Source organism: Zosterops lateralis (genome assembly GCF_965231275.1).
Source record: "Zosterops lateralis genome assembly, chromosome: 16".
NCBI classification, from domain to species: domain Eukaryota; kingdom Metazoa; phylum Chordata; class Aves; order Passeriformes; family Zosteropidae; genus Zosterops; species Zosterops lateralis.
Window position 1 is genome coordinate 14,438,613 of NC_139776.1, and position 14,864 is coordinate 14,453,476.

At 51.8% G+C, this 14,864-nt stretch overlaps 2 protein-coding genes across 7 annotated transcripts in view; both read left to right on the plus strand.

Annotated features, from left to right (window-relative positions):
• EPB41L1 (erythrocyte membrane protein band 4.1 like 1) overlaps positions 1–3,678 on the plus strand; it is a 64,988-nt gene extending 61,310 nt beyond the window's left edge. For all 6 annotated transcript variants that reach the window (XM_083873289.1, XM_083873293.1, XM_083873288.1 and 3 more), the window contains one exon: positions 795–3,678. In XM_083873289.1, the coding sequence (XP_083729415.1) occupies positions 795–803 (9 nt within the window). In that variant the 3' untranslated portion in view covers positions 804–3,678. The remainder of the gene's footprint in view (positions 1–794) is intronic.
• A 1,298-nt stretch (positions 3,679–4,976) lies between these two features.
• Positions 4,977–14,445, plus strand: AAR2 (AAR2 splicing factor). Its single transcript, XM_083873494.1, has 3 exons — positions 4,977–5,764; positions 7,305–7,534; positions 9,978–14,445. The coding sequence occupies exons 1-3, from the start codon at positions 5,017–5,019 to the stop codon at positions 10,143–10,145; spliced, it is 1,146 nt and encodes a 381-aa protein (XP_083729620.1). The 5' UTR covers positions 4,977–5,016; the 3' UTR covers positions 10,146–14,445.
• The last annotated feature ends 419 nt before the right edge of the window (positions 14,446–14,864 follow it).

The following is a 14,864-nucleotide window of genomic DNA, read 5'->3' on the forward strand; positions in this document are numbered from 1 at the left end:
ACCTCAGGTTTGTGGTTAGGCTGAGGCACTTGGCTACAGGCTTCTGCAAAGCCAAAGTATCAGACCAATGTTGGCAAAAATTATAATTTCTTTACAAAAACCATACAATTTTCCAGTCTCACTCAGATCCCCAGGTTGCACACAGGTGTAGGCAGCAGCACACAAGGTGTGCACCTCCCTGCAGACACCCCAAAGCTGTCACAGTCCCAGACACTTCTGTAGGGCTTGGGCAGTCCTGCCCTAAACCCCCTTTTTGACCCCATTCCTCACTGTCAGCCAGGAGCTGCAGCTCCTCTGTGGGAGCAATGGTGGCAGAGGTGGAGAAGGGAGGGAACAGTTTTGGGAGCTCTGGCAGCAGCCAGGCTGCAGGTGTGTTTGGTGAGGCTCCTGAGAACTGGGATTTTCCATTTCCTTATCATATGAAAGTTTTGATTGGCAGCTTTTAAGCCTGGAAAAGCAACCAGCAATACAGCTGGGAAAGTCAGGAGAGGCTCATAGAGCTGCCTCATTCCTGTCCCACAGCACAGACAAGTCCAGACATTCCTGCATCCCATAGGGTCCCCCCAATTTTAGTTGAAGGGCTTAAAGTGAGGGAACAGCAACTCCCCCTCATGTCCTTCATGCACCAACACCATTCCAGTGCCTGATTTATTGCTAATTACCAGAGCTTCTGCTAATTAAATGCAAACTGTGGCCCCAAATGTTTGCAAAGTTTCTATCCAGTGCCCTCATCCAAAGAGGAGCCTCCATGACTGGCACTCCATGACTTGGTCCTTTCCATCTGCCTTGCACAGGAATCTTGACCAACATGTTCCTGGAAATCAACATCCGTATTCCAACCTGGAGAACGGGAGAAGGAGCCTTCATGCTGGATTTGTCAGCAAGACATAGACATCCTAGCTGCAATGTTCATGGCAAGAGACAAAATTTTTAAAAAAGGAATAGCAAATATATTATATATATATATACATACATACATATATATATATATATATAAACAGGAAACAAAATGCATCCTTGCACTGCTGCTATATGCTGGAAATGAATAAACAACACCACCAATAAACAAAGCCAACCCTCTGCAGATAAATTGAAGAATTTCCTGGATTGGTGATCAAATCAAATTTAAAAAGTCATAATAATAACAATAATCTCGGTAACAATACAATAAGCCACCATCTTGCATGTTACATGAAAGGACACACAATCATGAGTTCATTTGTTGCACACTGAATGGAAAGGAAAACTGCTTTGCAACAAAGCAAGTAAGCAAACTGAAGTAAAAAACCACAACCAGAAGCAAAACCATTCCCCACCTCTGGAAAGAAGAGAGAAAAACATTCAAGTTATGACCTTAGAGTTATTTTCCAATTCACAAGTGTTGTTTCATCCTTCTCCTCATTCCATGCTGTTTTTTTGCATTTTCTGGGGGTTCTGTTAACTCTTCCCCTTCCCTTCCTTATCTTCTCTGTGCACTTGTCCAACCTCTTGTTCTCTGAAGGTATTTAGGAATGGGTTTAATTTCAAACAAAGCAAATTATATGTACATGGTTTCTCATCTCTAACAAGCAGCCTGTGGGGTTTCATATGGATGTGCATTTCAGTTCTGTATATTATTCTATATAACGGAGAGGGAGGAAGGGAACAATGCTGAAATAGTTCAACCATGCTGGTACAGATGATGCCAACATTTTTAAATTATTAACTCTTGGACTGACTGTGGTTGGTGTACTTGGAGACTCTTAGATCACACGTGGGACTCTGAGTCCTGCGGGAAGGGAATGGGAAGGGTTTTGGCTGCTGCTGGCTGGGGGGAAGGGGAGAGAGGGAGGGACAGAAATGTCCTGCTGGCTGCTGCAGTGTGTGGTGGTGAGGTTTGGAGGGGCAGTGGTCACCTGGAGGGGCACGGAAGGCTCCAGCTCCAACAGCAGGATGGGCTCCCAGCCCCCCTGTGCCATGAGATCAGCTGGGAGCGAGATGGGAGCTGCAGGGCTCAGGGTCCCCTGCAGCCTGCAGAGCCATGCTGTTGGGTGGGGTGGGTTTGCTTTGTTTCTGGATCCCAGTCATGGAGGTACTTGAGTTTTGTAGTAGAGTCAAAGGCAGAGGGGCTGTTTGTGCCCTGCCTCCCCCACTACCTGGGGGGTAATGGCAAAGGGCTGGGGACAGCACTGGCAGTGCTCCCCTGGACCTGCCTAGAGATGGGCAGTGGAGGGACTGTGCTATGTCCATCCCTGCAGAGTGTCCTCAGCATCCCAGGCTGGATGGGAGAGCCCAGGAGGTGCCAGTGGAGCTGCTCCCAGCTCAGCCTTCAGCCACAGGCTCCCTCCAGGGCTGCCTTTGGAAGGGGATCTTGGGCCAAACCCAGGGCCCTGTACACTGTGAACCAGGCAGTTTGGGTAGGCTCGGAACCAAAACCAGACAGGAAAGGAAAGAAATGGGTTTCCTTCTCGGAATTGTCTCTAGCTCCTGCAGAAACAGAAGGGCCCATGATTCTGCACCATTTTGCCTTCAGTCTCCCACTCCTCACACAGACTGTGCCCAGGACCAGGTGCGTTCTGCCAGGCCCTGCTGGCACTGGCAGGATGCCCGAGCAGGAGCACCTGAGCCATGAGGATGCCGTGGGCAGACCCTGCTCCCACCTTCACTGTCCCAGGAGGGAGCTTCTCCCTGGCAGCTGCTCACCAGTTGCTCACCAGTGAGTCTGTTCTCCTGGCAGAGAGGTTTCTCCTACAGGCATGGAAGGCAAGAGCACAGGGGCTGCTGCCAGTGCCAGTGCCCACCCATAGCCTCCAGCCACGCACCTTCAGAGAGCACAGCCCCAACCTAACAGCAGTTAAGGCAGTTGCAAAGAGGCTCCTTTTCTCTCGTTTGTTCTTCCAATGCCCCCAAGCCAGCCGTGCCCAGAAGTGATGCTGCCAGAAGTGGTAGAGGGCCAGGGTCTGCCCGCCGTGCTGGCATTCACCAGCACATGGCGCATTTCAGGGTCAGGGGAGCCCACTTGGCTTGGGCACCTCCACAGCCCACCTGAGGCCACTGTGACCCTCCAGAGTTGCTTTTGGCATTGTGCACAGTCTGGGAAGTGTTCCCATGGGATTGAGCAGCCTTACAGAGTTAGGCTCCCTGTGTGCTTGGGTTGCCATGAGTTCTGTTTGCAGTGAGCAGTCCCTGGCTCCTGCAGCGTGTTCATGGGTGGCAGTGTTGAAAACTTTTTTTCTTTAAAAAGAGAAAAAAAAAAAAAAAAAAGGAAAGAAAAGGAAAAAAGCCCACTGCTTGTTTTCCTGGCGAGGTGTGGCTTTCTGCTGCTCAGCCCCAGCCTGTCCATCATCGTGCTTTATGTCAGATAGCTGGCCACTGCTTGTTTTTTTCCAGGGGCCTTTTCTGTGGAAAGGGGTGGGAGACATGAGTGCCTGTTTTTATCCAATCCCACAAATTCATTCTGAACCTGGCCTGCTATTGCATGAGTAATAATAACAGTAACAGTAATAATAATAATAATATTTATTTTTATTTGAGAAGCACCTTACCAACCAACTGCAACACTCTTGTTCCTTCACTAACTCTCCTTTTCTCTTCCCTTGTTCTCCCTCTCCTCCTTTGGTCATACTCCTTTTCAGTGCTCGGTGGTGTATGCGTGTGTGCTCACTGTTCTTGTATTCAATAAAAGTGAAATAAATGTGTTTGATGCTAAATCAGCCTGGGGCCTTGGTGGACTCTTTCCTACTGAGAGGATGGAGAAGTGAAGGGGGAACCTTGCAGGGGGCACTGCATGTGGAAATACCAGGCTTTGTCCAAAGAGAAGATCATAGAAATCCTGGAATCCCAGAATGGTTTGTGCTGGAAGAGAATATAAAGCACATCCTGTTCCATTCCCTGTCACGGACGGGGATACCTTTCACTATCCCAGTGTGCTCCAAGACCCATCCAACCTGGCCTTTTGTTTTCCAGGGATCCAGAGGCAGCCACAGCTTCTCTGGGCACCCTGTGCCAGGCCTCTCCACTCTCACAGGGAAGAATTCCCTCCCAATATCCCTTCTGGTCCTGTCCTCTGTCTGTGGGAAGTCATTCCTTTGTCCTGGCATTCCAGGCCCTTGTTCCAAGTCCTTCTCCAGCTCTCCTGGAGCCCCTTTAGGCACTGGAAAGAGCTCTAGGTCTCCCTGGAGCCTTCTCTTCTCACCCCCAGCTCTCCCAACCTGGCTCTAGAGCAGAGGGGCTCGAGGCCTCGGAGCATCTCCAAGGCCACCTTTGGACTCATTCCAACACCTCCACATCCCTTGAGTGGAGTGCTGCAGACCCCAGAGCTGGACGCAGTTCTGCAGGTAGGATCTCACCCCACCAAGGGCAGATGAAGATGTTGCCAGGCGGGGAATTGCAGCTGGTGGAGCCGGGAGCAGCTTTGCGTGGCAGGTGCTGAGCCTCGGGTACACCGTGGGGCAGTGAAAGTGGTTGTGAGAACGCTCAGAACGCAGGAGGTGGTAGAAACTGCTCCTCTCTGGGGACCCTGACAATGTCTGTCGTCCTGGGAGGGAGAACGTGGTGCTGGGCCAGTGTCTGTCCCGCTCAGGGGTCTGTGTGTCACAGTGAGGGTCCCCGTGTGTCTGCCCCTCGGGCCTCTCGGTCCATCACTCCCAGCTATGGCTCTTGTCCGTCTGGCTCGCTGCGGGGCGGGGAGCTCGGCGGGCCTAGGGGAATGGCAGCGGCTGGGGGGACTAGGGACCGGCTTTGGGGACAATGGGTCAGCGGGGAGCAGCCGCCAGCCACGGACAGGCAAAGGAGAGCAGCGCCAGGCTACGGCATGAGGAATAGACAGAAAGGACAGCGACCGATCCGGAGGCGGTGGGGGGTGGTCGGGGGGCAGTGCCCGCCCGGGGAGCCCGGCCCCGGCACCTCCCCGCTCTGGGGCGGGGCCGCGCAGCGCGGCGGCTCCTCCCGCCCGGAGCCCGGAACCGCCGGGCCCGGATATCCGGTAGGGGTCGCTCGGTGCCGCTGGCTGCCGGGCCCGTTCGGAGCGGTCGGGCCATGGCGGCCCTGCGGTCGGACCCCGAGCTGGCCCGGCAGCTCTTCTTCGAGGGCGCAGCCGTGGTGGTGCTGGACGTGCCCGAGGGCACCGAGTTCGGCATCGACTACAGCGCGTGGGCCGTGGGGCCGCGGTTCCGCGGCGTGAAGATGGTGCCGCCGGGGCTGCACTTCGTGCACTGCAGCGCGGCCGGCGCCGGCGGGCGGGACGCGGGGCCGCGCTCCGGCCGCTTCCTCAGCCTGCGGCGCCGCGAGGTGCGGGTGCTGCGCTGGGACCCCACGGGCGAGGCCGTGCGGCCCGAGCCGCCCGAGCAGGGCGAGGCGCTGTGGGACAGCCTGCGGGAGCTGGACCCCTTCCTGGGGCCCTACCCCTACGAGACGCTGAAGAAATGGGTGTCGCTGAGCAACTTCATCAGCGAGGCGGCGGCCGAGGAGCTGCAGCCCGAGAACGGCCAGATCTGCGCCTTCGCCGAGGTGCTGCCCGAGGCGGCGGGGCGGCACACGCGGGACCGCGCCGGGCAGTGCCGGCCGCCGCTGGGCGCCGAGTGCCGCAGCTACGCCGAGGGCCTGGCCCGGCTGCCCCGCATGCGGCCGCGGGCCGGCACCCAGATCCGCTTCTCCGAGCTGCCCCGGCAGGCCTTCCCCGACGGGGCCACCCCCGAGGAGATCACCCGGCACAGCATGGACCTGAGCTACGCCTTGCAGCGGGTGATGGAGCAGCGCTATCCCGACCGGCCGCTGGGCCTGCTCGGTGAGCACCGCCCGGGGGAAATGGCATTTCTGTTCCAAGGTGGAACCTGTGCCTGTTCCCTGCACGCCGAGGGGTCTGCTCAGTTTGTGGAAGGCAGAAGTTTGTGGAGTTTTTGGCAGCCGTAGGGGCTGTTTCCATTGCCTGGAGGAGACTGAGGCCAGAGCTTTGAGGGGGCTGCAGCTCCTCCTGAGGGCCAGCTGCGATCTCTGTTCTGTGTGACAAGGGAAAGCACCTGAGGGAACGGCTGGAGCTGTCAAGGGAAATTTAGGCTGGATATTAGGAAAAGGTTCTTCCCCCAGTGGGTGCTGGTACTGCCCAGACTTCCCAGGGAATGGGCACAGCCCCGAGGCTGCCAGAGCTCCAAGGCTCCTGGGGCAGCGCTCCCAGGGATGCACAGGATGGGATTGTTGGGGTGTCTGCAGGGACAGGGGATGGACTGGATGAGCCTTGTGGGTCCCTTCCTCCTCAGGATATTCTGTAATTCTGTTCCATGACTCTGGTGTGAGGACACGGTGCTGCAGCCCACATTGCCCCAGATTCAGTCAAATGCAGCGGTCACAGGTGGCCTTGGCGTCTGGCACTTTACCTGTTCAGTGAACCTCTTGAGGACATATTGAGTCTGGGAGCATCCAGTGGGGATGGGCACCCCCAGACCCTTGCTCCTGTTTGGTTGAGCCTCTCAGCTGGTGGTTCCTGGTGCAGTGACTGGCCCCTCCCTGGCCCAGCTCCCTGTGTGCTCCACTTGCTGCTGGTGACAGTGGCAGTGTCCGGGCTGTGCCAGCCCTGCTGTGGAGACACCAGACCTCCCAAAGCTCAACTGCTCCCCAGCCTATTTTGCAGCCTGTGATACAAATAAATGCTGAGTCTGTGGAGGCCCTGGAGCAGGGTTTTGTTTTGTTGCAGGATGAAGGGAAAAGCCCTCCCAGCTTCCCAGCTGGAATCCAAGTTTGGAATAAGCCTTTGTTTGTCCCTTCTTCCATTTTTTGTACATTAACGTTATATAATTTTTTTTTTTTTTTTTTTTTTTTTTTTTAATTACCAATGACAACTGTAGGATGTAGAGAGAACAAATTACCTTAAGGAATGGTGGCAAAGCAGTTGATGGTAAGCATTCAGTAGGATGAACCCTGGCTCTTAATTCAGCAAGGCAAACGCACTCGTTGATGTGCTGCTGACCTCTCCCAGGACGCCAGGACAGAGATGTTAGCAGTCCTGTGTGGTGCTGGACACTCAGCACAGGCAGGCTGAACTCTCAGAATAACAGCAAGGTTATGTTGGGTCTGTTGTCTGGTGTTGGTTGCTGTCTGTAGAGTCCCTCTCCAGTGCTGATAATCGCAGTTACAGGTGACCTGCCCCATTCTGCTTTGCTTTGCTCCAGCTGAAGAGCAGCACAGGGTCAGTGTTTGAGGTGAAAACTAACTTTGAAAAAGACAAATCAGGGTTTAGAAATCATTTACAGAGCTTTGGGGAGGACACATTCCCAGGATATCTGTTTAGTCTTATGTATTTTATTTTGCTTCCCTTCTCTGAACCCCCACAGCTGAGTTGCAGTTTGCCTTCATCTGCTTCCTGATTGGGAACGTGTACGATGCCTTTGAGCACTGGAAAAGGCTCCTGAACATCCTGTGCCGCTCAGAGGAGGCCATGGGGAAGTACCAAGACCTTTACATCAACCTCATTTCTGTGCTGTATCACCAGCTCAACGAAATCCCAGCAGATTTTTTTGTAGACATTGTCTCCCAGGACAACTTTTTAACCAGCACCTTACAGGTGTGTTTGTGGCTGTTCCCTGGGAAATGGGAGTGGCAGGGAGGGCAGACAGGGCAGCAGATCTGGGGAGAAGTTGCCAAAGGAATTAAGCTGCATGGGAGATGGGAGCCTGTCTAAGCACACAGGAATTTACTTTTACTTTTTCCCTCTGTTATTCAGCAAGAAATTTCAGCTCAACAGCTACAAGAGAGGCTGGGTTAGTACAACATGGTATCTGTTTAATTTTCCCAAAATGCTGCTCTTTCTTAAAAAGAAAAAACAACACAAAAAACTTTACCATGAAGGACTGACGATGATGATTTTTAGAATGGTTGGTTCAGTATGCAGGGAAGCTGCAGCAAAACATTATCGAGCTAAGGGCAGTGATAGTGTTTGAGAAGCTTTTCCATTCCTTAGCACACCTGAGGATTTCCTGTAGTTAATTTCTTACCCAGAGGGAATTTTTGGTTATTCCAAAACGCAAAAAATCGACAGGTGGGGGTGGATCTATGGCTGAAACCAGTTACTCCACTGATGGTGACTGTGCTGGCAGTGCAGCAAACTGACTTAGTTTACAAAAACAAAAAAACCCAAATCAGATACACTGATAAAGCTGAGCAATGGGAACTAGCCCTGCAGGAAGCTGTGGGCAGTTGTGCTACAGCTGCTCTCAGAGCTTGGTGCCCTCACCTTTCCCAGGGAGCAGTTCCATTCCTCTCCTTGTTAACCCCAAGTTCTTGCTGTAGTTTTGGGGAGGGTGGAGGTGTTGGGGTTTAATTGGTGGGTAAAATGTTTTGGGAAGCATTGCTTTACTCAAATGTCTTTCATATTTTTCAATTGTGGTTCTTACAAGTCTTGGGAGTGTTGTAATTTATATTTTATTTCTGTTGGTAGATTTTTTCCATCCCACTACAGGACTGGGCAGCCCAGCTGTGTTTGCAGCACACTCAGAGCAGTGCTGTCAGTTCCCAGCAGTATCCAGAATATGGCAATCAGTCCTCTCCCCTGAGTGGAATTTGGGAATTTGGGAAACCCTTATTGTTGGTTCTGGCTGCCTGAGTTTTGCCCACCCCTGGGCTCCATCAGTCTGTGTTTTACTCCCTCAGCAGGAGCTGTGCTGGTTTCAGGATCACCCTTGAGCCCTGGCAGGAGTCACCACATTCCCAGTGACAAAGAAAAGCCTTGCAAACTGAGCCCTTCCTCACTCAGAGTTCTCCATTTCCCCGCTCCCATGGGATTTCTCCAAAGTGGTGTCAGGGAAGCTCTGGGCCTTGCCTTACCCCTCACTTCACACACAGACATCAGAATTGCCTCAGCTGGCTGTGGGCAGGGGCTCAGAACTGTAGGGGAGGGCATTGTCTGTGCAGCTCTTGCTCAGCTCTGGAAGCAGCAACTTCATTTCTGGGGTTTGATCCAAGGCAAGAAGAGCACAGCACAGCCACCAGTGCTTAAAGAAAAAAAAAAAAAAAAAAACTTGGTGAAATAATTAATTTAATGTACCATTCATTGAGAAGATCAGGAAGTATAATTTTCTAATATTTTTTTCCCTACCAGCAGCATTGCTGTGTAAGAATTCTCTTAGAGGTAGTTCTCCAGTAGAATGAGCAAGGAAAAGGCAAATGTTCATCCACAAAGCAGTGAACTTTGCCGCTCATTGTCAATGCTTTATCCAGCTTCCAGTAGGTCTCCCCCAAATAAGAGGCTGCATTTTCCCCAGAGGAGATTTCTTTTTATGGAAATTAGTTCTGGACCACAAGTTCACTAGGAGCAGAACCAGGCTGATCTGAGCTCTGGGGCTTAGTGCCCAGTTAATCACACACAGATGCTTTCCCTCTGAGATCCCAGCAGAGGCTGTGAATTTGTGACATGTTAATAGGTTCGTGTTTGGGGATGGAAGGCAGAGGTTCCTTCAGACTTCAGCACCCTGTCTACAAGGTGAGAATAACCAGGCATTTTTCAGAGCTCCCATTCCTCTCTGACATTCAAGATATTTTTATTAAGTTTCCTCTGCATCCTGAAGTCTTGGTAATACCATATCACAAAAATCCTTTGGGAGATCTCTGCCCATGGAAATGAGGAGTGCAATTATCTACTGGCCTTTTGGACACTTGCTGAAAATTTGCCTACTAGTATTTGAATTTTTTATATGCTTCTGTCAAGATGTTTTCCTTAGCTTACACTTTGGCATATTTCAGAATTCCACAGTACAAATTCAGTTACAAACATACTCCTGCTTCAGAGTTCTTACCTGAGTGCAGATAATTCTGATACTGACTCAGTGGTGTGAAGTCAGGATGGGCTTGGGCTGTGAGGTGAGAGGTATGGGCTTTGGTTGGGTCCCCCAAAGCTGGAGTAGTCCCAGGGTGGTAGATCCTAACCTGGTGCTCCCTGGTGTCTCAGTAGGGAGGAGATGCCCAGCTGGTGCCATGGCTGAGCTCTCCCTGACCTCTGCTCTTGGTTTCAGGTGCTGTTCTCCTGCACGTGCAGCTCTGCTGTGGATGAGGCTCTGAGGAAAAAGGCTGAAAAGTTCAAGGCTCACCTGACGAAGAAATTCAAATGGGACTTTGAGGCAGAGCCTGATGACTGTGCTCCTGTGGTGGTGGAGCTGCCTGAGGGTGTGCAGGTGGACTGAGCCAAAGGCTTCCTTAGGAGCTAACAGCTTCTAAATGACCCCTTCCTTCTCTTCTGCAGCCTTGCCAGCTTTTAAAGGCTGTTTCTGAAGCTGATCCTCTTTCTGCTGGAGAAGCAGATGTGAGAAACCCAGGAAGATGCTGAGTGTTGTGACGAGACCAGAGGTGTTGGAGGAGTTTGAGTGTTGCCACGTGGCTGCTTTGGGCACCTTGGGGTTTTCCCAGCCCTTCTGCAGCATCTCCTCCTAGAACACAAAACACATACAAAGTCACAGAATCATTAAAGTTGCAAAAGACCTTTTGATATCACAGAGTTCAGCCCTAAATCTAACACTGCCACAATTTTCCTGCACTCAGCTGTCCTCTGCATCCCTGCTCCCTTCTCTTGCTGGAGCTGATGTCCTGCTTGGAGAGCACCTGTGGTTAAGGGCTGTGATCCCACAGAGTGGTTTTAGCAGCCCAAACCCAGGTTGTGGGTTCAGCTCTCACTGGACTTGTGTTGCAGTGGTGTGACCACTGCTGTGTTGGGTGCTCACGATGCTTACTGTGATCTGTCTGTTGGGAAGGTGGCTCAAAGCCACAGCAAAATTCCTCCAATTTCATACACCAAATACCTCAGTGTCTCATTCCTGTTCCTCCCATTCTGTTAAACCCTTTTGTATTTACTGCTGACACTGTTTTGCCGGGTATAAAAGAAAGTGAACACTTGGGTGATAGGAAATAGTTACTGACTGTAATCACTCAGATGTTAAAAGGACAGAGCCAGCATGAGATAAAGGATCAAGATTTCCACATAAACTGGATCCTCTGTTTTGTTATAATTGGCAATCCTATGTTTTTGCTCAAAAACAGTGACTGAAAATTAACAGTTTGTAATGGTCAGGTTCCCATGATGAACTGCACTTTTAGCAGCTGAGAAAAGAGAATATAATTGTACTTCCATTGTGGTGGGTTTTTTGGTTTTGCAAGGTTGTAGTAGAGACGGCTAATCATAGAATCCCAGAATGGTTTGGGCTGGAAGGGACCTTACAGACCATCCTGTGTCACCCCTGCCAGGGCAAGGACACCTTCCACTATCCCAAGCTGCTCCAAGCCCTATCCAGCCTGGCCTTGGACACTGCCAGCGATCCAGGGGCAGCCACAGCTTCTCTGGGCAACCTGTGCCAGGCCTTCCCACCCTCCCAATTCTTTCCCAATATCCCATCTAACCCTGCCCTCTGGTAGTGGGGAACCATTCCCCTTTTTCCTGTCACTATCCGACCTTATAAAATGTCCCTATCCCTCTTTATAAAGTCCCTTGTATCTCCTTTTGTCTCTCATAATTATCTCTTACTAGACCACAGAACAGGTGGGGAGCAGCCAGGCCGTGGAGTCACTGACCTTCTGTGGGGTAGGAAACAAGCAGCAAAGCTTCAGCTAAATGCAGGTGGAGGTGCTCAGAATCCAACTGCTTTACATGATCCCACTGCATACTGGGAGGGAAGAGGGAAGTGGGCACATAAGGAAGCAGCTTGTTGGATGTTTACACGGTGGGGATGCGAATTTGGGTGGGAAAGGGTGGGAGTCAGCAGGAAGGAGGCTGTGTATAAGTGGCAACATGGAATAGAGGAATATTCTCTTGCCCTCCTAAAGCCTTAGGTGATGATAACACTTCACCTTCCTCAAACTGAGTGTTGTTATTCAAAAGCAAAAGAGAGACTTTGGTGAATACACACTGCTGCAAGCCAATGAAGAGGAATTTGGGATGTTTGCAGCTCTGGTCCCGTTCTGGATTGGGGTCAGGAGCACTGAGGCATGAGCTCCATCCACCTCCTAATCCAGGGGAGAGCTGCCAGGGCTGTGCCAGGGGAGCAGACTGTCACCATTCCTGCCTCTGAGCCGTGTTTCCCTGCAGGCTGGGCTGGAGCAAAGCCCTGCTTAGCCCAGGTGAGGCTGATCCCATGGGAATCAGCAGTGGTGTGAGTTGGCTATCCCCATGGCTGCACTGACCCTGCAGTCACCGTGCAAAGCCCAGAGTGAGGGCATCCAACCTCCAAACTGCTCTTGCATTCCTTCTCCCTGCTCCCACAGGCTCAGTGATGTTGGACAAACCAGAGTTCTCAATCTCAGGGACAGTTTCCTAGTGTGGGGCCTCTGGGTTGTCCTTCACCACACCAGGGATTGCTGCTTGTTTCATCCACCCTGCAAATCCAGACATGAGGAATATGCTGCCTGGGGCTGTAGGGAGCTGCCCTCTTGTCACAGTGTGGCACAACTCCTTTTTTTTATTGGGAAGAGAAATGACACATGTTGCTCCAATGGTTAACTTCCCTGTTACTTCCACTACCTCCTGCCCACTGCCAAGGAGCAGCCAGACCTCTTCTTTTTTGGGGTGGATTGGTGCCCGCGATTCCATGGTGGGACTGGGAATCACTCATGGTGTAGTTCTGCTGTTCAGCTGGGTTTGTGCAGCGCTGTGGCAGTAATGCCTGCAGCCCTCGAGCAGCACTGAGGTGTCAGATGTGAGCTAGGGAGGTTCTTGTTCTCTAAAAGCAAACTCAGGGTGAAAGGGGGCAGCTGGGAAGATGCAGAAAGATTGGCAGTGCTATGGTTTTAAATCTGAAAGGTTAATTTAAAGCTCAGAGTTAATGTTTTTTTTGAACCAGCAACTCTTCCTTGGGGCTTTCTCTTGTTCTGCTTAATGGTAAGTTGATTTTCTGTTCTTTGCTCAGTGTTTTGCTGTGGCAACCCTGCCTGTCCCTGTCCACTGTGGTTCAGTTCCAGTCTTTCTCTGGTTTTATTAGGTTTTTCTGGTGTTCATTATTAATGTACCCTTATTTTTCTCCAGAAATAACACAATAGAAATCCATTTGTGCCTCCAACAACTCCCAAGAGGGAGAGGTTTTCCAGGGTCTCTTAGACACACACCACCTTTGTTTAGAGCACTGTTTATATCTGCTACTGCTTTGGCAGCTGGACATGGCCTGCCCAAGCTGCTGCAGATGGACTGGCTGGCACCGAACTCCTGGAATATGGAAAAGATGGACTGGAGCACCCTGATTCCTGTCTCTGAGAAAGAAAATAATTTACTCCTGCTACTGCTAGTAATTGTCAAACAGAGTCACAGTGAGGTGTTGGGCAGCGCTGGTCCTGGAAAAGGGATGTGCTTTGGCCATTCCTTCCTGCTGTGATCAGCTGTTCCAGAAACCTGCATCTCCTGTGCCGCTCTGCGCAGGGCTGTGGGAGCTGTCCCATGGAGACGAGTTTGGCAGAAGCCGGGGTGGAGCTGGGGCAGGGCGGGGGATGCTCGGGAGAGCGTGGGCTGTGCCCGGAGAGGCATTGACCGCGCAGGGGCCTCATTAGCACAGCCCTAATGAGCCGCAAAGCCTCGATGCAAATAAACTCCATCTGGGTTAATCAATAGGAGGAAAAATCCATGGAGCCGCTGCTTTGCGTGCCTGGTCCCGCTCCTGCGGGGTCAGTGGGCTCCTGGGGGGGAGCTGGAGCAGGAATGTCCTGCGGCCTGCTGGGCTGGCGCCTTCCCCTCTCCATGGAGCTGAGCTTGGGCTCCAGCAGCTCGAGGGAACCATGGATTGGGAACCAAAACCCTGAGGCGCTGCCCCTGGCAGGCCTTGGCTCTAGGCAGGCAGCAAGGGACAGGGGGACAGAAGGAGACGAGGCTCCCGTCCCTCGGCTCCATGCCAGGGCACTGCCTCCCGTGTCCTGCACGGAACAAACTGGGAATGTTTAACAGCAGTGCTGGGACAGCTCCCACCCTTCAGAGCCCTGAAGCCACAGCCCTGGAATGTTTCCCCCCTCGGTGAGGGCGCTGCAGCTCTCCCGCAGGGGCTGGGCCGGGCTGGCCTGGCAGGAGGAAGGTGCCCGCAGGCGGGAATGCCGCTCCAGGGCCCCTCTGCAATCTGCTCACCGTGTCTGCCTGGAAAGATTGTGTCTCCTCCCGCCATTAGATAACTCAGGAAATCACCTGGTATTTGTTAAGGAGGGATAGTGAAGAGTGGGAAGATGAGGGGAGCCTGGTGCCCCTCAAACCCTCTGGGCTGGAGGTTGGGGGGCACTGGTTGCTCGTGGCATGTGTGGGGCTCCCCAGAACAGGACGTAGTTCTATCCTATGCTAAAGGTTTCAGCATTTTTAGTACTTTTTCCTCCCGCAAGGGCAGCTTTAGCCACATTTGTTGATTTTTAATAGCAAAAGCTACTTCTCTCCCAGCTGTGATGGCTGTGCCTGCATATCTTTTTGGGGGAGGGCAGCATGAAGAGAATTGCTGCGATTTTTATACATTACAGTAAATATGTAAAGCAAGTTTCAAGCTTCTAAATAAATAAATATAATAAAGGAAGTTGTCGTTGGTTTTTATTCAAAATTCCTTAATTTCTCCCTCAGCTGAGGAGCAGCTGGAAGTGCAAGAGCCTGGAGCATCCAGGAAAGCTTAACCTGGGCATGCATAGCTGTGGGCACACAGGAGGCTGAAGAGCTTTGGAAAAGAGGTGTGTCAATAATACTATTCTTGAAAAGCTGGGTTTGGAAAAGACATCCCTTCCTAGCAGACATAGATTTGTGGAGGTTTCAAATGATGCACAAAACAAGAGCTGTTTCTTTTGACTGGACAGAATTGGGGATTCATTTTGCACATGAGCAAGCAAAAAGATGGCCGTGTCTGTCGGGAAAGGATCTATGGGGGACACGAATTTCCTTGAGAATCTGACCTGTTTCATCCTGTGAA